At 38.9% G+C, this 23,359-nt stretch overlaps 1 protein-coding gene across 11 annotated transcripts in view; it reads right to left on the bottom strand.

The window, feature by feature from the left end:
- Nucleotides 1-23,359, bottom strand: part of stxbp5l (syntaxin binding protein 5L) — a 109,524-nt gene that overhangs the window by 74,587 nt on the left and 11,578 nt on the right. For all 11 annotated transcript variants that reach the window (XM_077580841.1, XM_077580842.1, XM_077580844.1 and 8 more), the window contains one exon: nt 16,308-16,405. In XM_077580841.1, coding sequence (XP_077436967.1) covers nt 16,308-16,405 — 98 coding nt within the window. The remainder of the gene's footprint in view (nt 1-16,307; nt 16,406-23,359) is intronic.

Raw genomic sequence — 23,359 nt, 5'->3', positions numbered from 1 at the left:
TTGTTCTTGATATATACATTTTTTGGGGTGACCCTAATACTCTCATTAGTAAAGAACCTCAACATCAGAAGTCCAAAAGTTGGTATACTGAATACTTGGCTGAGTTTTTAGCAAGCTACAGCAAAACATACTGCAGTAGCCCCTCTAATTGCATTTCATCTAAAATTCAAACAGTTCATCTGTTTTTCCCTGACTGCATCCTCAATGCACTCGTCTCCCCATTCTCTCACCGTCTTTTCCTCTGCGCCTTTGATTAAGTCCTTTAAAATGTGAAATGCATGCTTCACAAACGGTGAGTCACATTGTGGGACGATAAATCAGCCCAATTCGACGCCACTGCCAAGAAGCTATCTCTCATCCTAACCTCAATCTCTTCTCATCTCCTCGCAGGCGTCTCTCTCTGTGTTCATCCTTGCGTTCACGCACGTACACCTACGCAAACACCTGCTTGCACGAGAAGGCGTGCATCCTCTTCAAGGGTGTTCAACCGCCTCTCTGCACACGGGTGCACTTGAGCCCGAACACAACATGTTTTCCATGCGTGCGTGGCTGTAAACATACAGACGCAACACTAAGCTTGTGACATTGTCTGCATATTAAAGCCTCAAAAAGGCTGCCTGCAGAGATTCAAAGGGCCACCGTTTACCATAGAGACAACATGGAAATAATAACTACAGATGGAATGAAGCTGAAAGGAAAGAAACTATGAGGGGCCGTCAGGGACATAATTCATGATTACCTCTCACATATATGACTCAAACTACTGAAATCCTCTCACACTTAGACAGCTGAAATGTTTTTAGAGACAATCCTAACATTTTTTGGGACATTTTAAGATTTACATTGTTCTCTTCAGGCAGGGGTCTTTCCATGTGCTTGTAATATGGTCTTTGTCAGGCTATTTCTGAAGAAAAATGGTTTAAACAAATTACAAACCAGTGTCCAATCAGCCTGTTTTTCAAAGTAAAATTGTAAAGAATCTTGTTTTTATCCAGTTAAATGATTTTCTGAATGCCAACAACTTGCATGAAATGTTTCAATTGGGTTTTTAGACTAATCAATGATTGATTGATTGATTCCTATTCATATAGAAATGTGTGTGTATAAATGTGCTAATAATATTCTATGAGAGCATTTTAGTAACATGACAGCAAAAACATCAGTACTGTGTATGAGTGTTTCAGGAGCGTGTGTGAGAGCATTTCAATTCTGAGCGAGAGAGCATTTCAGTATTGATCGTGAGTAAAAATATATTCTGTATTGTGTGTGAGAGTTTCAGTAGTGTGAATAAGAGCAGAGTATGTGTGAGAGTGTCTCAGTGGTGGATGTGGGAGCATTTGATTTCTTTTTTGAGTGTTTTAGTAGTAATGTGAGTGTGGGGGGGGGAACTATCTACTGCGAGTGTGACTCAGTCGAGTGAATAAAACAGGAGTGGATATGAGAGTGCCTCAGTATATATTGTATGTAAGCAAACAAAAATTCAATAGTGTGTGAGAGCATTTCACTAGTGTGTATGTACTGTATGTGTGAGAGTGTCTCAGTAGTGTAATGAATGTAAACGTAACAAAAAAATCTGTAGTGTGTGAGAGGCTTTTAGTAGAGTTTGAGAGCATATGAGAAGATTGTGAGAGGTAATTTTGGAATTTTGTCAGCCGCTCATAAGAAACAATGTAGACTAGAAAAGTGAAAGCTAAGCTTACAGTATATCACCTTTATATAAGACTCTGAATAAGCTGGATTTCACCTTCCTTTCTTTTCTTTGGTCCTTCCTCGGGTCTCCTGACGGCCTCATGACTCTGAAGTGTTCGGTTTAGGTGAACGGTATGGGATTTTTTAATAGGTTTTAGGTGAACTAATGAATACACACTCACACGCACGCACACACGCTCATACACAGCCACATACAAAATAAAAATAAAAAAGACTGAATAAGCGGTTCGGAAAATGGATGGATGGATATTAAAGTAGTCTTTTTTTTTATTACAATGTGATATATTACCCTAAATTGTAGAGAAAAAAATATACCATCCGACAGTCCCGTTGGACTTACTGACAATAAAAGCTGCATGTATCTTATTTTCCACACTGAAAATGAGAAATAAACGTCCCGTTCCGTCAAGCTGCGAGTGCCACTATTTTACATTACATGAGAATGAGAGTGTATGAAGAAAAATGAATTATGCACTCTATGATGAAAGTAGAAACAAAAACTGAACAATGAAACAGTGGGGGGAAAGAAGTTTAAAAATATGCCGTTGCATTCACAGGAGAAAATAACAACATGCTGAATGACATCACATCGGTAAGTGTGAGGAGAGACGGCAATAGCGGTGAATTCAGTGCTACTAATAGCTCATTATGATGCAGATGGCTGGTGCTGATGGGAGAGGTCATGACTTTGCTTTCGATTCCTTACAGATGTTCAAGCTGCTACTGAGGCTCATGAAACCACACTTTCAAGTCAAAAAAATACTTATGAAATGTGCTGTGTTTAAATGCATGCAGACAATAATGTGCAAAAAAAAGCTAATTTTATCATACATATTGTGCCAAACTATGTCGAAATGAGTTGTGGAGCTTCAGATCACATGGTACGCGGTTGCATGTCATGCCGGTACAAATCAACGCTCTGCTATAAATGACACTGAAATAGCTACAATTGATGACTAGAAATTAAGGTAACCAAACACATGGCATCAAAACTTCCAGAGTCGATGAAAAAAAAATGCCACTTTTTAAAACAAAACATTTGCAAGGAAATATTTAGAATTTTCTGTGTTCCCCACGAAGCAGGCACACACATTTATCAAGTCCAATGCATTCTTTCAACAACACAACAACTAATTTCCATTTAGAGCGAATTGGCACACACTTTGAGCATAGTTCCCCTCTGCACGCATCAACACCTGGAGTTCACTCTCCCCTGGTCTCCTTCATATCCCCGCGCTTTCATTTCCGCATCTTGCATGTTCACAGTCCTGTAGTAGCTTCTTCTCCAGCTCAAAGTTGACTTCGCCGGCCATTTTTCAGGGTTCCCACGGAACAGATAAAATAGTAACCTACTGTTTTACCCCAAACACAAGAAGACAAAGACGGGCAATTGATTTTTAAAATCAATGAGAATGTATGTTGTTTAATCATTCTAGTCTGGTAAAAGAACAGTTTATATACAGTATATATATATATATATATATATATATAAAAATAACTAGAAGCCCAAAATTACATTCATGCCCATGATGAGTAAATTTCTGACTACAACTGTAAATGGGTTCAACATTTGACAATTTGCTTTCCTAGTCGCAGTATTATGAATCGGCATATACCGGTGTATGCCAAAAACAGTGGCCCTTCAAACACAAATATGTCTCTCAAAAAAAATAAAAAATCTCACACCCACAAAGAAACCTCTCACTTAACATAAACAGCTCACTCATACTGAAAACGCACCCAAAAAATCTCTTACTTACCAAAAATCTCACAGGCAAAACAAAAAATATCCTCTCAAAATCACCAAAAGAAGTCATACACAATAAAGCCATAAAAACAAAATTCTTACCACAAACTCTCATACACCCAAAAAAAATCATGTTCTTCAAAATACTCATTACATGATAAACTCTCACACGCTAAAAAAAAAAAAAAACCTCATACTCGCACAAAAATATCAAATCTCATACTCACCAAAAACCTACCAAACATAAAAACTCTCAAACATCACAAAATCACACACAAAAACTCACACAACAATTCTCATAATCACCAAAAAGCCTATGACACATAAAAAAACTCTCATGCCTACAACACAAACTCTCACACACCAACACAAACTCATGTTCTCCAACAATACTCTAACACACATCATAAACTGACACACAACAAAATCTCACACTCATAAAAAAAATCTAATCTCATACTCACCAAAAACCTGTCACACATAAAATAACTCTCATTTACGCCACAAACTCACATAAAAAATTTAAAAAAACACCAAAGCAACGCTCATTCTCCAAAAATACTCTGAACACACATGATAAACCTTCACACACACACAAAAAAAAAATCTCCCACTCACCACAACCTAAACCATGTCAGTCTCGCATAGACAAAAAAAAAATCTTGACACAAAATCCCTCCCACAAAAAAATAAATAAAAAATACATCAAAAAGCCTCTCAAACCTTTCAACCTCACACACAAAAATGGAAATGCAGACTCGGGCCAGAAATCTCAAACTCACCAAAAAAAAAAAAAAAACTTGCCCCGCGCCCCAAAAAATATACACCTATGAAAAAATACTCACACTCAACAACAAAAACTAACACTTTGACACTCAAAAAGTCACACTCACCAAAAAATCTCTCACACAAACCCAAAAACATTTCACATTAAAATTGCTATTCACCAGAAACGCTTTTACCAAAACACACAAGAATGATGAGCTATTGCTTTTCTGAGAAAACGTTTTTTTTTTATCTCACTTCTAGCAGCTGCATCAAGTGAGTGTTACAAGTGAGACACTGCCACTCTTCATAAATCTCCACTTATACTATTAATCCAATTCAATTTGGAATCTGTCAGCTCACACCTTTTGTATGTGGAGTCGACCGGCTCTTCCTGTGCTTTTGGGGGTTCTCTTTAAGTATTCCAGCTTCCTCCCACAGCCCCAAAATACATCTTCACACTGAATATATCATAGGTGTGAATGTGAAAGTGAACTCCACCTCTCTCTAGTTTTATAGAAAATTAATGGTTGGCTTTTTAGCTAAGCTATGTAATAACGTGATACGACGTTTATTTACATATTCAGTTTTGAACAATCTTGCCGATTTCTCTTCTAATAACTCCGTAAACGCTTGCATTCATTACCTGCATCATTTCCCATGTCTATCTCCTCTCATCAGGCCTCCTCTTCTGCAGTAATGAGCACTAATATGAATCATTTTCCATCATCTGTAGCGCATGTGGCAAACCGACAAGAACAGAAATGAATGCATGAAAATCAGGGAAAGGATTTCAAAAAGCTCTTCTTGTCGTGGCCAGCAGATGTCTGGACAACAACAACGCCCGGACGGTTGTATGCGAACTGCTCCCGGCCCGGGCGATGAGGTGAGGAATCAAATTAACAAGAGAGGCAGCTGGCACCGGAAAGGCCCTTCGGCGAGGGTCTGTTGTTTAGAAGATAGACCGAATGAATTAATGCGATATGACGTGCGACACTGCACGCATTTTCTGACACCTTGCTGAGATTCGCTGCATTTTCTTTCTGCTCACCATCGACACGCCGTTACAAATTGTGCTGAGAAATGGTTTTGCCCCTAAGGGCCACTTTTTATTTTTTTATGTTCAATGGTAACATTTGTATGTATCGACATATCTGTGGCAATGTACCAACCTCTTAACAAGCACTCAGTTTGCTTGCGACAGAAATAGGAGGGTATTCCTTTCTTTTCTTTGGTCCTTCCTCGGGTCTCCTGGCGGCCTCACGACTCTGGCCGGAAGTGTTTGGTTTAGGTGAACGGTATGGGATTTTTTAATAGGTTTTAGGTGAACTAATGAATACACACACACTCGCACGCACATACACGTACAAAAAAAAAAAAAAAAAAAAAGAGAGAGCAGTGATGATGACATGTCAAATCGGTAAAATTACCGAATGAACAATACTGAGCTCTCCAGAAAAAAAAGAAAAAAGAAAGAAATAGGAGGGTATGCTGAAAGGTTTTGTATCTACTGAATGAATGAATGGATTAGAACTCCTCAACAGTGACTGATCAATTGCCAATGTCAAAGTACATCTTATAAATTACTGGAATAATCCTTCGTTTCGGAATTGGGAACTAAAACGCAAGTCCATGCTTACAAGTGTGGTCTCCTTGCCGCAGCAAAACAAATAGAAAAGGAAACAGCTTGTTGCCCTGCAAAATCAATCAGCGATTAGCAGTGAGGACAATGACTAGATAATTGCAATTTGCGGAGCAGTAAAACACAAGTATCAATCTGACCTTCAACACCTGCGACCTAAATCACTTTAATTTGGACATTATTCAAAGTCAGTGGAAGCGCTCTGGCTTTGACAGAGAAGAAAAAGAAATACATCAAAAAGATAACACGGTGGCTCCATTCGCATACATTTACACACTGGCTTTACTTGCATTCTGTTTGAATGAACTGAACAAACGGCTTCATCGTAAACTCAAAATGCTTTATGTGCTTTGGTGGCAAGTTCGACATTTGACTTTGGGTGCCTGACTGCAGCTTTCGATACGGTGGACCATGGTATTCTATTGGCTCGTTTGCGGCACCAGGTGAGCATTAGCGGTAGCGCTCTAGAGTGGTATAGATCCTCTGCCCTACTGTCGTATGGTGTTCCACAGGGTTCAATTCTGGAACCCCTGTTTTTTTTTTTCATTGTTTTTTTTTGCCCCTGACATGACTTGGGATTGTTTTAATGTAATCGCATGCCATTTACTGTTTTTTTTTTTAAATGTCATTAATGCATTGTTAACATTGTATTAGTTTTTAAATATCTGCTTTTTACTTTTTTCACAGCTCTTTGTATGCACTATGCAGCGTTGAGTTGATAATTGTGAACTTGTTTCACACTTTTAGGAAGTGTGCTTCCAAATCACATTTGACTGCAAGTTATTTATTTTTTTGTGTTATGTATATGTAACTCTAACTGTGTATGTGACAATACAAATCTGTCTACTCCAGACTAACTAGATACTTGGGTGTACTATTTTTTTCAGTTAGGTTATTGTCATCATTTATTATTTTTATAATACATGTTCTATTTATAGTTTGGACATCGCATTGGACCTAAAATAAGTCTTAGTCTTCCCATTTTAATGTTCAAAACTGTTGAACAATGTTATATTTATGTTAATGATGTCCTCACAATAAATCAAAACATACTAAATATGCATACAATCATCTTTCTCGTTATTATGTTAGAGAGCGAATCTCAGGAGTGATTCCGTTCAAATGGACTCGTAATCAGGTCCAATTAAAGACTAACAGATGTAAAATTGTATTGGCATCACACCTAATTGAATTCACCGAATTTATATGTGGTTAATGATGGTAAGAGTCTCACCGCAGTTTCGAGTTTCACTCTAGATAAATAAATGGTTGTCATTCTTTGAATCTGAACTCGTCACAATTCCTCTCATAGCCCTGCTGTCTATTTGCATTGCACGTAAGGAAATGCTCTGATGCGCCAACAAAATAATCAAAGCCCCATCCCACACAAACCGAACCTTTTGCTCCCGCGCGAGTTCAAATCTCCGTACACGTTTTTCACCAGTCAGTAATCTGGAGAGTGAAGTCATTTTCAAAGAAGGCAGGCTAACATCCCGAGCATTCAATGGTGCTGCCGTGCCGCACCTCGCAAACAGCTTCGCTCCCCACAACAGCGCGAAAATAGACCCGTACATCTTCTGTAACACCTTCATGTCGTTGGCTTACACTTTGCACTTTGTCCTTTCTATACACAAAGCATCCTTCTGCCTCTTGTAGGATATCAAAGGTTGCACAGAATCCTTTTCGAGACGTTCTGGCTCTTTACGGTTGAAGGTTATTGTGCGCTTCACAGGATGTGACTCCATAAGTGCTTGTGTGATATTTCACGGCAAAACATCAGCATGTTTAAACAGAATGCTTTTTTAAAAAAAATAATAAAAAAAATTGCTTTGTTGCTTAAACGTATCAAATTAGGATGAAAGGCAAAATCAATATGAATTATTCAAAAAAAATGTATGTTTTGCCACATGGGATTTGTTGCTATATATTCAGTAGTATGAATCCTGATTACAAACCAGTGGCATTTCCAGATTATTTTCAGCAGTGCTATTAATAGCCATCTAACCTTTCATTCCTCGACCTCCTCGCCATCGCTCCCAAGGAGCAAATAATGTCAGTAAGGAGGATATAGAGGAATGTAGAAATGAAAAGGATGAGAATAATTTAAAGTAATTGCTTTACATTTGTACTGCCTACCAGGGGTCATCTAATTCACCCAAGATGGGGAACCTCAATAAAACTTGGCAGCATCGTTCCACAGGGCACATATACGGCCGATTGAGTAGGGAGGTTGCTGCAGCAATCCCATGTTGCTCTCAGCCAGGAACTGTCGGATGCTCAGAACAGTGTGAGCAGGAAGCCACAACTTGTCCTGTAGACTCTTAGACACTGAAGGATCTTTTTGTAAATATTCTGGTCCACATTAACAAGGAACTCATAGTTTGGATTTGAAATATGTCTTTAGTGAGAGTAGTCCTAGAACTTTTCTGACATCTCGCAGACAAACATTGACTTCTCTCATTCGCACCTTCTCTCTCACCAATTCTCTGACTCTTCATGCATGTTTTTGGAGATGTGGAAGGAAGTCAGAGTACCCACAGAAAATACTGAAGTCGAGATTAGAACCACAAACCTCAGGACTGAAGCAGACGTGCTGACCACGAGTGCACGATGACCCAAAAGACTGCAACCTAGTAACTTTCTCCCCATCATCACAGCTTTGTATCTTTTCCCCCACACACATCCAGTAGAACTACATTGTACAATCATAGGCTGATAAGAGGGAAAGGCAGAAAAAGAGGTGGGCATTATTTTCCAGAATAATAGATACGACTCCCATTCAACATGGGAACCAAGGTCAGAGTAAAACAGATGGGTATGAGAATAAGGAAAATGGAAGTAGTGGATGTAGCTGAAATTCTTCCTATTATCCTCTAGCCTGCTATTCATGCTGAAAAGAACACAAACGTGATAAGACTCAGTCATCATGGCAAAGGCCAACAAACTGCAGAGCATCATGGGAACCAACGACAGTTGATGGCATCATTATGGCGTTAAAAGCAAATGAGCGGTCTTTCCAAGCCAGAGAGATATCATAATATTGGAGCCCAGAGGAAATACATGAGCTCTTTAAAAGGAAGACCACTGAAATGCCCACAATGCTTGTACATTGTTAAAATGGATGACAGATTAGATGCTGTATTGTACATAGCTAGCTAACTAGCTAAGCTAGCTAGATAAGGGATAGATAGATAGATAGATAGATAGATAGATAGATAGATAGATAGATAGATAGATAGATAGATAGATAGATAGATAGATAGATAGATAGATAGATAGATAGATAGATAGATAGATAGATAGATAGATAGATAGATAGATAGATAGATAGATAATATTGGCTTGTTCGGCCGTTCTATTCCATTGTGTTCCATTCAATCCTTTTTCTATTCGATATCCTATTCCTAGTCTAGTCTAAATTCACACTAATAACAAATACAATACATTTAAAATGAATGTAATCCCCTTGTGCTTCGTGTAACTAAACAATTTCCCCTCAATAGATTGGTAAGTGTACATGTTAGATCAATCAATGCGGATGTCATCTAACATTGTAGCTTTGTCAATTGTATCGTTATTCCATTGGAGCTTTTAAAATAATAGGAAACAATAGAGTTCCTTTTTTACATCCTTCAATCAGTGTTATAATTTACGTGCTGTATGTTTGTAAGCTACGTTTTGTGCCGCTAATAATCAAGCAGTTGAATTTAACTAACACTGCATGGTGACTGCAATTTGCTCAGAGTGCCATATCTCCACTGAGCAAATCTATAGATTCAAGATGCTAATTAATGAAGCCAACTCAAAACACTTTCCAAATAAGATTCTAGAAATGGACTAAATTAGCCAGTCTTGATAAGCACCATCTGCTTATCACATTCAAAACATAATCACATCCGCACGGTCATTCAGTTACCAGCAGGCGGCAATTAGCATTTGGCTAATGCTAATTGATTGTGTGCACACAATGGGTCAAACAAGCCTCTGATACAGTCCATTTTTAGCCACACAAGCGTATATATGCATGTGACAATTAAACAAACAAAACGACTGCGATCAATTAAGCATTCAGCACGGTCTCGCTGTGTCATTCATCGGCTGACTTGTATGAGCAGCCTGCAAACATAATCACTATGTTGCTGCTCTCAGTAGCTTAGTTACTACGGAGCGCGTCCAAAGCCATAATCAGATGCAAAAGTGTGCGAGATGTGTTTGCACACACCGCGCTCGTATTTGCATAATTTTTGTAACCACAAATGCCGCGTCCAAACTTGAGCTCATTATGCATCGGCACACGCTGTCACAGCCAGGCATGATCAGTCCTGCCACAGGCCCATTTGGCTCCTGATTGAATATCTCCTGATACCATTTACAGCTCTCTACTTGCCAACTGTAGTAACAGTAGTGATAATGATAATGATAGGGTACATTTGCGTAGCACCGAAGGGTCACTTTACAAAATAAGGAAGTAAGTTGCAGAGCGCCGTGTTCATGATCAAGCAGAACAAGCTCAGACTGTGCTCTGATGGACAGGGGGGAAAAAATGGATGATGTAAGTCTACCTTTTGTCAAATCACTGTCAGATTTCATGAAAAGGAATGTTACTTTATAGTTGATCACAGCACATTATTGGAAGACAATAAAATAGATTTTCACTCAAAGCTAACTCGTGACCCTGAACAAGACTAGAAGTCAGCACGGGTGATCAAATTGTACGTAAATGTATTTTATTTTAATTTTATTTTTTTCCAGAAAAAAAAAAAAACGTAAATGTACAGTAATTATGGTATAGACAGGCTGACACAGTAACATGGTTATAAATATTAAGGGTGTAGTGAAACGGCTATGTGATATAACAGAAATAGCAAAGATCACTGGACTCAAGTGAAAAAAAAAAAAACATACACTTGTAGGATTGCAGCATTTACACGTTGTGGATGTGAAATTGAAGCCAGAAGGCTACTACTCGACGGGGTGCTTACTGAATGTGCCACTTGTGGGATACAAATGGAGCATGCATCTTCTATTATAAAATGGAAGGCATGGAGATAATGCATTAAAAAAAAAAGCAATCCACTGTGACAAAAGACAACATTGGAGTGTATAAAATAAACATTTCTACCATTTCTACATTTTCTCCTCCCCATCGCCATGTTTACTGTGTATTTTTCAAAACTATGTCGTACATTCTTGATTCTTTGAAGACAATCCTGTCATGAAACCTGTTATAAATCCCAGACCCTTCACCTTGACCGGATACTTCAGAGTCCTGCCAGAGTTGTGAAGTTGTCAGGAAACCAGAGGAAGGATCAAAGGAAGGAAAGATGAAGCAAAGTGAAATCCAGCACCAACCACAGAGTTACAAAACCAGAATCTTTCACCAACCTCAGAACCATCTCAATTCCAACATATTAGGGAGACCTCGAGAGACCAGAGGAAAGACTTAAGGAAGGAAGGATAGATGAAGCAGAGTGAGATCCACAAACACCAGCCTCCACTGATTCAGCGACCAGTGGGAGATGGAAATTCGGTTTGAGTTTCAGTGGATGGCAAGCAAGCATAGCCCCCCCAGGGTCGCCCAGGACACAGCAGCACCAGGGCACAACCCTGTGATGTCCTTTTCTATTGGCAGCAAGTGGCAAAATGGCCGCCCCGATACGGCTGACTTTTGCTGCTTAAATCATATTCCCAATATTAAACACAATACGGTGTTTAGACTAATAATGATGCATAGAACATATTGTCAAAAAAAAAAGTTGATTTGACTTTGACTTGACCCTTTAAAGATGTTTCTTGTTTATCATTGATGTCTTCAGAGACACTGTCACATTGTTCTTCTTTTGTTGAATCCACAGACACTCTGTCCTGCTGCTGTAATATCGCTCTATATGCGGAACTCATGCATCTAACAGCGCCGAGCGTACACGCCCGATGTAGCCTGGAGAGAAGTGGCGCATACCAAGCCAAATGTACCACTTTGTGGACAAGTGTAATTACAGCTGCCTGGTGTTATTTATTTATTTTTACCGGAGGGGTTGCGGAGCTGGGGGCAGCTATTTGAGGTGAGACGTTTATTTGTCCAAGAGTGCAGGCTTGGAAATATGGCAATTTTGCAAAATGCAGTAATTAGTCACATGACACAGCCGCTGCCAAAGTGGCTATTACTGGCAGCACAGTGACACAGGCAAAAAGAGAAAATACAAATCGATATTAGAGAAACATTCGTACCTTTTTGCAGTAAGGCTACTGGCCTGCTGCCCAGGATATCAGTCATTTCCAATAATCCAGTGAGCAAATATTCCACTTTTACTATAAGTGACTTTAATTAAAAGCAGCGACTTATTTTTAGCAACAATTTTGCTAAGTAATTGGACTTGTATTATTCATGTCCACTTAGATGTGGTTGCTATTGGTGTCAAATTCCACCATTTTTGCTGCATTGCAGAAATAAATGGGGATGACGGGTGACAGGTGGACACGGGGGAAAGTAAGGCTGTGAAGGAGAGAGGAAGCGTGAATGTAATAAACGCGAGCTGAAAATCAAGAGGAGTTAAAGGCGATGGGGGGCAAGGCGAAAAACAGTAAAACAGAAAGTGCGGCTATGGAGAAAGAGAATCAGCGAGGGCCCTCATGAGAGCAGCGGCGAGATGTGTGCAGCATGTCAATACAAATGCTAAGTCACTCAAGGGCTTCCATCCAGCCGCAATCTCGGTTTGGCTTCATAGCCAAGCGGTGGAATTTCAAGGGAAGAGATGCCACGATTGTGAGACGTACAAAGGAGATCACGTTGCCTCATTTGGCTGAGCTTATCACGTAATCAAGACGCGTTTTAATGGCTTTTCATCAGCAACGTCTTTATCCACCTTTTATACTCCCACTCTAGATTTCACTCTCTCACAAATCTTGAAAGAATATTTCGCCTTTTTTTTCTCAAATTTCTCTTAGCGGCATGACATGGTGTCTGTTCATCATCGAACCCAGCAGGACCAGCAACGCAACAACTGCAGCATCAATAATTGTTTGCTGCCTCTGCCTCAGGTTCCCCACGGGGATGCTGGGAACACTGTGTATTTATGTGAGTGTAATCTCCTACCCGGGTCCCACTGACACGCCATCTTTTTTTCCTTGTGACCGGGTGACCCAGGGCGTGGGATGTTGGAGGGACAGTTGTGAGCCTGCGACATGACAGCTGTGCAATGTGAAATGACAGGGCGGAAAGGAAGAGGAGGGGGATGAGGAGGCCCCTGCATTAAGATGCACTAGAGCAGTGTTTCGCAATCTTTATTGAGCCATATGTATCAACACACTCTTAAAAAATGTAAGTCTTTTTTTTTTTTGCAAAAATTATTATTTTTTGCCTAAATCATCTCCTCATGATGCAAATGGTTAAAATTTTTGTGTTTCCTGAAAAATCTAAAAAAAAATTACTTAGGCGATTATTTCAAGAAGGCGTCGATATGGTACCTTATGTAGTTTATATTGGATTAAGACCACAAAATGACAAAAAAATGTATAGTATATTGTTATATTGTGGTTTATCCTTTGCGCACATGCTACTAAATATCTCAGATATTTAACCAATTGTTTTTTTAAATAGGATTGTTTGAAGGTTAGCACCAATGCTAATTTCCGTTAGCACGTGTTAGCATCAAATGTGTGGACTTTTGTTTGAATTAATCATACGGTTTGATTGAACATTTGTTAAAATATACAATACATAATTCTCTTGTTTCTAATTTCAAATGGGAGTAACAAATAGTTTGTAGCATGTGCACTTTGCGCCTTTTACTGCGCAAGCGAGAAAGTGAGGTAAGGCATTAAGGTACACTAAAACGTGTGTTTTAACAACTTTCATTTGGTTGAACTCTATATCGCACGACCCGCAAGAATTTTTTTATGAAATAGTTATGATCATGTTATATATACTGAATATCTCAGATATTTAACCAATTGTTTTTTTTAAATAAGATTGTTTGAAGGTTAGCACCAATGCTAATTTCCGTTAGCACGTGTTAGCATAAAATGTGTGGACTTTTGTTTGAATTAATCATACGGTTTGATTGAACATTTGTTAAAATATACAATACATAATTCTCGTTTGATGTGCCAGAATTTAGAATTAATTTCATGGGAGTAACAAATAGTTTGAAGCATATGCACTTTGCGCCTTTTACTGCGCAAGCGAGAGAGTGAGGCAAGGCACTAAGGTACACTAAAACGTGTGTTTTAACAACTTTAATTTGGTTGAACTCTATATCGCACGACCCGCAAGATTTTTTTAGTGAAATAGTTATGATCATGTTATATATACTGAATATCTCAGATATTTAACCAATTGTTTTTTTAAATAGGATTGTTTGAAGGTTAGCACCAATGCTAATTTCCGTTAGCATGTGTTAGCATAAAATGTGTGGACTTTTGCTTGAATTAATCATACGGTTTGATTGAACATTTGTTCAAATATACAATACACAATTCTCTTATGTTTAATGTGCCAGTTTTAGAATTAATTTCAAATGGGAGTAACAAATAGTTTGAAGCACGTGCACTTTGCGCCTTTTACTGCGCAAGCGAGAGTGAGGTAAGGCACTAAGGTACACTAAAACGTGTGTTTTAACAACTTTCATTTGGTTGAACTCTATATCGCACGACCCGCAAGAAATTTTTTATGAAATATGAAATAGTTATGATCATGTTATATATATATATATATATATATATATATATATATATATATATATATATATATATATATATATATATATATATATATACTGAAATACAATACAAAGTGCTTATTCTGTTCCCCTTCTGCTATCTAGTGGAAGATCATTACATGGCTGTGCCTGTCAATATCACAGACAGAAAAATAAAGTCGCAATATTTGTCATAACGGAATGATCATTTTCAGACCAATAACATGCAATTGGAAATTTCCCACAGCACACCTGATGATCTCTCAAGGCACATTCCTGTGCTCTAGCACAGCTGTTGGGAATCACTGCACTAGAATCACGTCTATTTATAGTATCTCACATGGTTCTAGTGGGAATTCTTAACGCATAATAGTTGCATGTTCAAGTATATGGATGAAAATTGCATGTCCCATACAATGCTTTGTACTCGAAAGCTGCGTTACTTTACAACACTGAGTTCATCTAGAATGCACAATTCTAATTTAGATTGGCAAATTCAATTTACGTTTGGCGATGCATGCGCGCTGATCGACGTACTAATTGACAACTAAATCAGCAGCTATCTGATAAAGTGAAAACACAATCATTGATTTTACTCTCTTATGGGCTCGGGTGACTTTTCTTCCAAAGTAAAATTCCAACTCGGGGCTCAAAATAGCTTCGCCTTGGTAAACAGAAGCCACATTCGCATTAATACACCCCGCAATAGAAGGAGGCGGGGTGAGCAGTGGTTCATTTGCATGACACATTAACACCCAACCCCAAACCCTCAAGGTTAAAAACGAGGATGAAAAAACGATTGCAAATTTTGATCCTTGAGGTTATCGCACCAAAGCAAATCTCAGACATCAGGGCCTGGGAACTGTTTTGAAGTGAGAGGAAAAAAAATGCTGAATACATCTTCTTTAAAGGCCACTTAAAAGATTCTTCTGTCGAGGTGCCTACCAAGCGGGAAAACGGCAATAACCTTGTGAACCAGCCTGCGTTTTTGCTATTTGTTCACGGCAATGAGTTTCAAATGCTCAACTGATCTTTGTCGGAAAATTACCTCAATAACAAGAAAAAAAAATGCATTTAATGACTATTATCGCCATTCGTTTTGGTAGAGATGCTCTGATTACATTTTGGGGCTACATCAAGAAAACATATGTTGAGATCTAGCCAATATTCAGTGAGAATGCTTCAACAATGACCACAAAAAAAAAAACAGCAGAGGATCATTAAAGGCACGACTTTTCTTGAAATTGCAACTACGTAATAACTTCTGCCAAGATGCTCTTGAGCAAGGCACCAAAATTTCAGCTCACACTCATGTCGCACCTCTCAATCTAACATCTCACCCTGCAAACCTGCATGCGTGTCTTCTTCTCTGTGTGGTGCGCGACAAAAATACACAACATTGTAAATTGAATTTCCCCTTGAAGGATCATTGATTATTATCGGGATAAAACCAAATGGGTTCTTCCGCAGCCCGTGTCGTACGTCTCCACAAGGTTTTGTGAAGCGAAACGAGTCCTGTTCGTACCCTTGGCCGAGGTAATGATAAGGGATACATTTGTGGCAAAACAAAAACACAAATTCTCAGCCATGGAGTTAGCCATTGCCCTTCTTGGGTTTGCTCAAATATGATATCTCACGGTTAAAAAATAAATAAACAAAGAGATAAGGTTTTGTTCAAATGTTTGTATACATACAGTCGGCGAGCGCGTCTCCGTGACGAGGTGAGGCCGAGCGCATGAAAGGATACATTCGAACACCACCTGATCTGGAGCCGATGGCCAGAATCTTCTGCACGGGGTCAAAGGCCAAAGCAGTGGGCTGGTAGGGGAAACCATGGCGCACCGTCTGCAACACAAAACAAGAGACCATTTTCAATGACTCTTTCTTCCTGCTATTGTGACATTCTACTTTTCAGTTGAAGCGGAGCCTTTTATTTAAAAAAAACAAACAAAAAACATTTGCAAACCTGTGACATTTAATTCAATGAAAAACTACGAATGAATGCCTGTGGGCTGTGGGCTGTATGCCACTGCCAATAATAGCCAACAAAGTGTTTTCACAGACAGCTCCCTTTTTTACAAACAGATTACAAACCTTACAAGAGTGCTTATGTGTGTGAGACATAAGATTACGTTAAGTTATAGTAAGTCCCTATTTTTAAAGGATATTGCAACAGATTTTCAGGTGAAATACAGAAGTTGACGTCTTCTGAAAGGCTTTGAAGTCTCTTGGTTTTGCAGAACGTAGAACACGGGTCACCAACATGGTAGCCCCCCCAAGAGAACTAAATTGACTAAATTGTTGTTATTATTATTGTTTTCCCCGACCTAGTGTTTAGCACCTCTGCCTCGCTGTTCCGATGTGAAAGGTTTGAATCTCGGCTCTGGCCTTCCAGTGGGAATTTGTTCTCGCCGTACTCATGTGGTTTTTCACCACATATTTGGGCTTCGTCCCAAATTCCAAAGACAGACTCTAAAGAACAGTTGGGTCGAAAAGGGATCAACCCAAGTTGTTGGGTTATTTATTTAAACCAAAAAGTTAGGTTAAATGGAAAACCACCCCACACAAATCAACCCTTTTGTGAGTGGAGGAGTTAAGGGGTAGCAAATATAAAATAATTTTGGGGTATTCATTTGATCCAGGTTAAATGAATAACCCAAAAAGTTGCATAAGCACCTTTTTGACCCAATTTGGGTTATTATTCTTGTTCAATGTCAACTGGGATAGGCTCTAAATAACCCATGAGCGCAAGCTTCAGAAAATGGAAGGATGGGATCTCATAAAGAAACTGTAATTGTAAAAAAAAAAATTGTAATTTGTAATTGTAAAAAAATTGTAATGTAAAAAAAATTGTAATTGTAAAAAAAAAAAATTGTAAATTGTAAAGAAAAAAAAGAAAAAAAAAGAAACTGTAATTGGGCATAATAGTTTTTCGTTACATTCGTATGATGATCGTGAAAAGTGGAAGTACCAAGACGTTTCTATCATATTCACGTTGTCAAACACGGGTATCACAACAAAACTTATTAAAACAACAAGTATTCCCAAGGGAATGCTGTAATTCCACACATGCACACTTACTGATTGTATATGCACATATTTAAAGACAACAGAGACAATAAAGTAGAATTCTGATGAGCTGAATTCCGATTGATTTTCAAATACAAAAACAAGTTTGCAAGGTCAGCTGCAATATCCTCTAAAAAAATGGAGTTCAAAATATGATCAGAAACAAAAGAAGATATGGGGGGGTGGGGAATTGATCCTTGACAATAGTCAATGTAAACAAATGCCACAGACCTGACTCTGGAATTCCTTGTATGCACTGCATCTGTCTACCATTAGTCATTTCCCAGTTTTGCCTCACTTACCGTAATCTACTCCACTCGGATGTGGAGGCTTGGACATTACCGGTGTGGAAGTAGTGAGCAAAGTGCAGTGTGAGGTAGAACAATTATAATGTGACTGATGCTAAAAACAGATTTGTATCTATTGAACAAAAAAGTGGAGGTTGTTTGTTTGCGTCTCGCTGGCGGAGTTGTGTAACCTCTCAGCTCTACCTCATCTCCTGGGCCTTTAATCTTTAATTAAGCATGCACAGGCATGAATTTGGAAGCATAATATGAGCGTCTTTGGGCAAACACAATGAATTCGCTCAGCGGTGATCCAAATAGCTACAGGAAAATGAGAAACAACACCGAGAGCAATATGAGGAGCGTTTACGCCAATGTGAATGTGTTCTGTTTTTGCGTATGCTTGGAACAGTACATTCCCATTCCAAGCAAACACAACTCTTTGAATATGCATCGATTTTTCTACAGCGCCGATCCTAATTAGTGGTGCTCCCTGGAACGATTTCCAGCCAATCGCAAGGCACACTCACACTCATGTTAACACCTCTGGGCAATATAGAATCTTCAATTAACAATTAAGGTACATGTTTTTTAGAATATGGGAGGATCCTGGTGCACGTAGAACATGTAAACTCCACATAGGAGTCACGATTCGGACCTTGAACCTCAGAAATGTGAGGCAGATGTGCTAACCATAGAATCAGCAAGAGCGCATTAACCGGTAAATTGCCCGTTGACGCAACATGTCAAAGTTTTCTTTTTAAGTTTACATTAACATAATTTAACCTTGAGGATCCCGCACCGTACCCTGGCCAGAACCCTGGATGTTGTTTTGTCGTCCTGTTTTAATCCATCCCCGTTGTTTTACTACCCTTGTCCTCGCTAGCGCTAAACTAGTTGCTCTCTCAGGACCGGCTAGCGTCCAAGTTTGCAAAATTGTTTGTTGCTAGGACGACATTAGCCAGTCAAATATTTGCATACACACACTCAACTATTTCCAGGTGTCCGCTCAAATGTAGCGTGTACGTACGTAGCTTCTGCGCAGATGTAATCCCCACGTACAAAGCCGACAGGATATCCATTTATGTGGTCATAGACTCCTTAAAACGTATCAAACCTGTGCTAATGTTGCAAGACCTTACCTCAGAATAAAGATTAACGCCACATTTTGACAGCATCTTGGGATTTTTAAAAAATCTCTGATATTCAGCCCAGTTAAGGCATTTATCTTCATGTGCAATTTCTGAGAATATTCCATTATTTAAATGAGATTAATCATTCTTTGAGCATGTCAAGAATCACTTGTCAAGCCACATTCAAAATATACAAAGGAGAGAAGAGCCATGGAGTTTGTGCATCTCACTCTGCTTCATCTATCCTTCATTCCTTCCTTTAGTCCTTCCTCTGGTCTCTTGATGTCTCCCTAATTCTATTGGAATGCAGATGTATCCAGGGTTGGTGAAAGATTCTGGATTTGTAACTCTGTGGGTAGAGGGTGATGCCTGGTCGGTGTTGGATTTCACTTTACTTCATCTTTCCTTCCTTTGATCCTTCCTCCGGTCTACTGACAACTTCTCGACTCTGGTGGAACTCTGAAGTATCCGGTTAAAGGGGTTTCAGGTTTCAAGTGGAATAAAGAGCGCAGACACTCACACACACACACACACACACACACACACACACACACACACACACACACACACACACACACGCACACACAAGTTTGTTTTACTATCTTTGTGGGGCCATCTGATTGACATAATGCATTTCCTAGCCCCTTCACCTAACCCCAACCATCGAAAATGATTGCCTAACCCCATTCCTTACCCTAACCTCAATCATAACCCAATTCAAACCTAAACTCTAAAACCAAGTCTTGACCCTCAAAAAGAGGTCTAAAGGCAAAATGGACCCACAAGGACGGGTGGGCCCCACAACTCTGTGAAATCCCGATATATTGGCCCCAATATGTAACAAAAACAAGACACACAAAAAAAGAGAGTGATGATGATGACATGTTGACTCGGGAAGGCTGCCGAATGAATAATACTGAGCTCTCTCTCTCAAAAAAAAAGAGCCATTCATGTACATATCTGTGACACGTACTAACACACACTGATCCTCTGGGTGTTTCCACCAGACCCCGTTAGGTGCACTGACCCCACTCCAATGCACTGTTGCTGGGATACAAGCGAGCCACCCCCACAAATACATACAAGAGAGCTGAGAAGTGGATGAGAAGTGCATTTACTCAAATGATTCCGAGAGCCGCTCATACATATTGCAAGGCTGACGACGCTATAAGGCTGTTTTTCTTCACTGTCACTTTCAGTGTTTCAGTATTTGTGAAGACCGTCCCATCTTCCGTTCTATTTATGCATCCCAGCCGTGTTCGTTTGCTTCGGAAAAATACTTGCCAACTGCCGTTGAATGAATATTCAATATTTTTCAAACTCATGTTGCTACCCATCATATATGTACATTGATGCCCGTTGCCGGCACGCCCACAATGGAAACATTTGGAAATGCTTCAGCCGTTGATGTGCAGCAAAAGACCAGTTAAGTCAGCCACAGGCTTGCATTAAATCAACGCTTCTCCGCATCCTGATGCTGCCGCCCTTTTCTCACACTCTGTTGTGTTGTTTTCTCACCTCTACGTCCACACAACATTTACGCACACACGGTTGATGTTGCATTTAATAGCCCGACACGTAAATCTTAAACCTCGCAGACTCAGCCACCCACCGTTCTCTCTCTCTCTATCGCTCTCCAAACAAGCGTTGAGCTGCAGAGATGGTCTAGACCTCTGTTTCTATAAATAGAAATCAGTGCCCATGTCTCCTGCTGGCAGCCAATTGTACACTGAGCGGCTATAGCTACAAACATTGAGCGTAATTAGCGCACCAGCTCTTATTTCTGACTGGATGGTTTATATAAAATAAAAATAATAACATTTATGTCCATTTTAGCAATGACTAATGTGCACCATTTTCAAGTTGCAGGCTTGAGATCTTTTAGCAACTGCATACCATTAATTATGCCGGCTTAGCCCATACATTATAAAGATCATTTACTTTAACATCCCCATTGCCTGACCAAAAGTCCTACAGAGAAATGCATAATTTAAATGTGGATGTTTTCAAGGTGTTATAATAGTTGAAAAGGTTCAGAGCAGACCTTAAGGGGTTGGGTAAATTATGTAAGAATTTATAAGGGGTATGCTTACAGTTATTACCGTTACTGATGAAATGAAACATTTTGCAAAAAAATGAAAATGTTTTTTTTTCCTATTACATTGTCCACAATATATATATATATATATATATTTTTTTTTTTTTTTTTTTGTGATTTTAATTTTATTTAATGGATCTGCGCACAATACGTTAAAACACATAAATATTTTTTTCAAACTAAGAAACTAATAATTGGCATGTGCATCCTGTAAATATTTTGTTATAACGCTCCTAAAAAAAAAGCTCTGATGCAACAAATTACATTCAAAAGTCACATATTTAGTGAAATGAAGTCCACCTGTGTGCAGTGTCAGTGTAACATGATCTTTTAGGGTATCCACACACCCTTGTGGAGCCCAGAGTGTGTGTGTGTGTGTGCGTATATTGGAATTTTCTCTAACTGCTTTTGCATAAATGATGAATACCCCAACAGATACAATTGTGCACATTGTCTGGCAGCATTTAACCAGACAAACCTTTCAGGTCAAGTGAAAAGGTTAGCCGTATGTTTCCTCAGATAAAAGCGTGGGCTCAATAGCCATAAAAGCATCAATTTTAAGAATGGAGAAGGCGGAGGAGATTGTTATGACTTTCCACTGCGGCTTCATGGAGCCGATTTGCAACAGAGACTAAATACTGGGATTGGATTATGTCTGCTGCTTAGTGTTTTAACTTACCCTGATGAAGAAAGTAAATTAGAGGGGGGGCTATTTTACTAACCACAACACTGCAACATAGGCTGCCTATTAATACATCCTAATTTGCATGCATACAAAATATATAGGCTAATCATTTTCCCTCCATCCATCCATTTTCTATCCCACTTGGGACTCAGAGCGAGCAGACTAGTCGCCAGCCATTCACAGAGGAAATATGGAGACAGTCAACCATTCACACTCTCATTTACACAGACACTGAATGGGAACTTAACCCATGCTTCACGAGTCAACCACTCCACAGTCATTGACTAAATGTTTAATTTCCCAAACAAATCAGAGACCTCATGTTTTAAAAGGCTGGATTTTAATTGCTGTAACTCTTCGACAATGACCTAACACCAATAGTTTGGTTCTTCTGAAAAGCATACTTAGAACTGGCCAAATTAATTCAAGTACTGCTTTATTTGGAGAAAAAAAAAACACTGGCACTTATGAATAAAACTCATGTGAAAGACAATGCTGTAAAAGACTTTGACAAACGTCCACTAGTGTTTTTGCAATGTTCTTCCTCTAACACTATTGAAATAAAAAGATTTTCATCTATGTTCCACTTCTCTCCACACTTTCTAGAAAGCTCCATACATTCGTTGTTTTATCAAGTATGCAAAAAGATGTTCGCCGCACAGCTTACATCACCACCATGAATATGCATGGATGCTGTATCGGTTTCATGCTGATATTATTTTTAACTCATTTGCTCCCCAAAACGTATAAATATGTCCTATTCCCAAAGACGTATTTATACGTTTTAATGGAGTTTTTTGTTGTTGTTTTTTTAATGCTAGAGCATACAGAAGGCGTTGATGCAGCCTCTGAACTGCTGACAACGGTTGAAGCAATGGTAGCTATTACAAAAACGGCCAGCAGGTGGCAGCAGAGTATAAGAGATCAACCAGGGCCATGTTGCAAATGAGCTGTTCTCCCCACAGTTTAAAACAGATTTGTGAATAATGATGAAACATAGCTAGATTCTAATGCTAATTGCTGCAAAATGGAAACAGATAAAAAATATACTGATGAAAGAAGAGACTCTAATCTTTCTTTTGGTAGGTTCCATGTTTTCATAGCAATAGAACACAATATTCTGTGGGCCTTGCAAAAATCTGTCATAATCCAGTAAAACAGCCTGGAGAGAAGGGGATCGCTTCAGTGAAAATGGCTGCGAGTGAATGAGTTAATTGCCTCCATAAAGGAGGAAGTTAGGTTAAAAGACATGTACTAGTTGGATGCAACTTTCTGTCCACGATTTTTAATCAAGAAGGATTTTTAAAATACCATTAAAAATTGCTTTCAAACCATACTTTGACGGCAGCATAAAAAATATTGCATTTTAATAAATTTATTTTTATTTTTTTTTAAAAAGGCAAATCTAATTGATTATTGTGTTGGCCTCAATATTGAAATAAAAAATATTAATACAGTACTGTACTGCCACCAAAGTGTTTTTGAAGTAGCGTGAACAAAGCATCCACAATAAACTGAGCTCATCATATT

Source organism: Vanacampus margaritifer, chromosome 11 (assembly GCF_051991255.1).
Source record: "Vanacampus margaritifer isolate UIUO_Vmar chromosome 11, RoL_Vmar_1.0, whole genome shotgun sequence".
Taxonomy (NCBI): domain Eukaryota; kingdom Metazoa; phylum Chordata; class Actinopteri; order Syngnathiformes; family Syngnathidae; genus Vanacampus; species Vanacampus margaritifer.
This window is presented reverse-complemented; position numbering and strand designations above follow the sequence as displayed.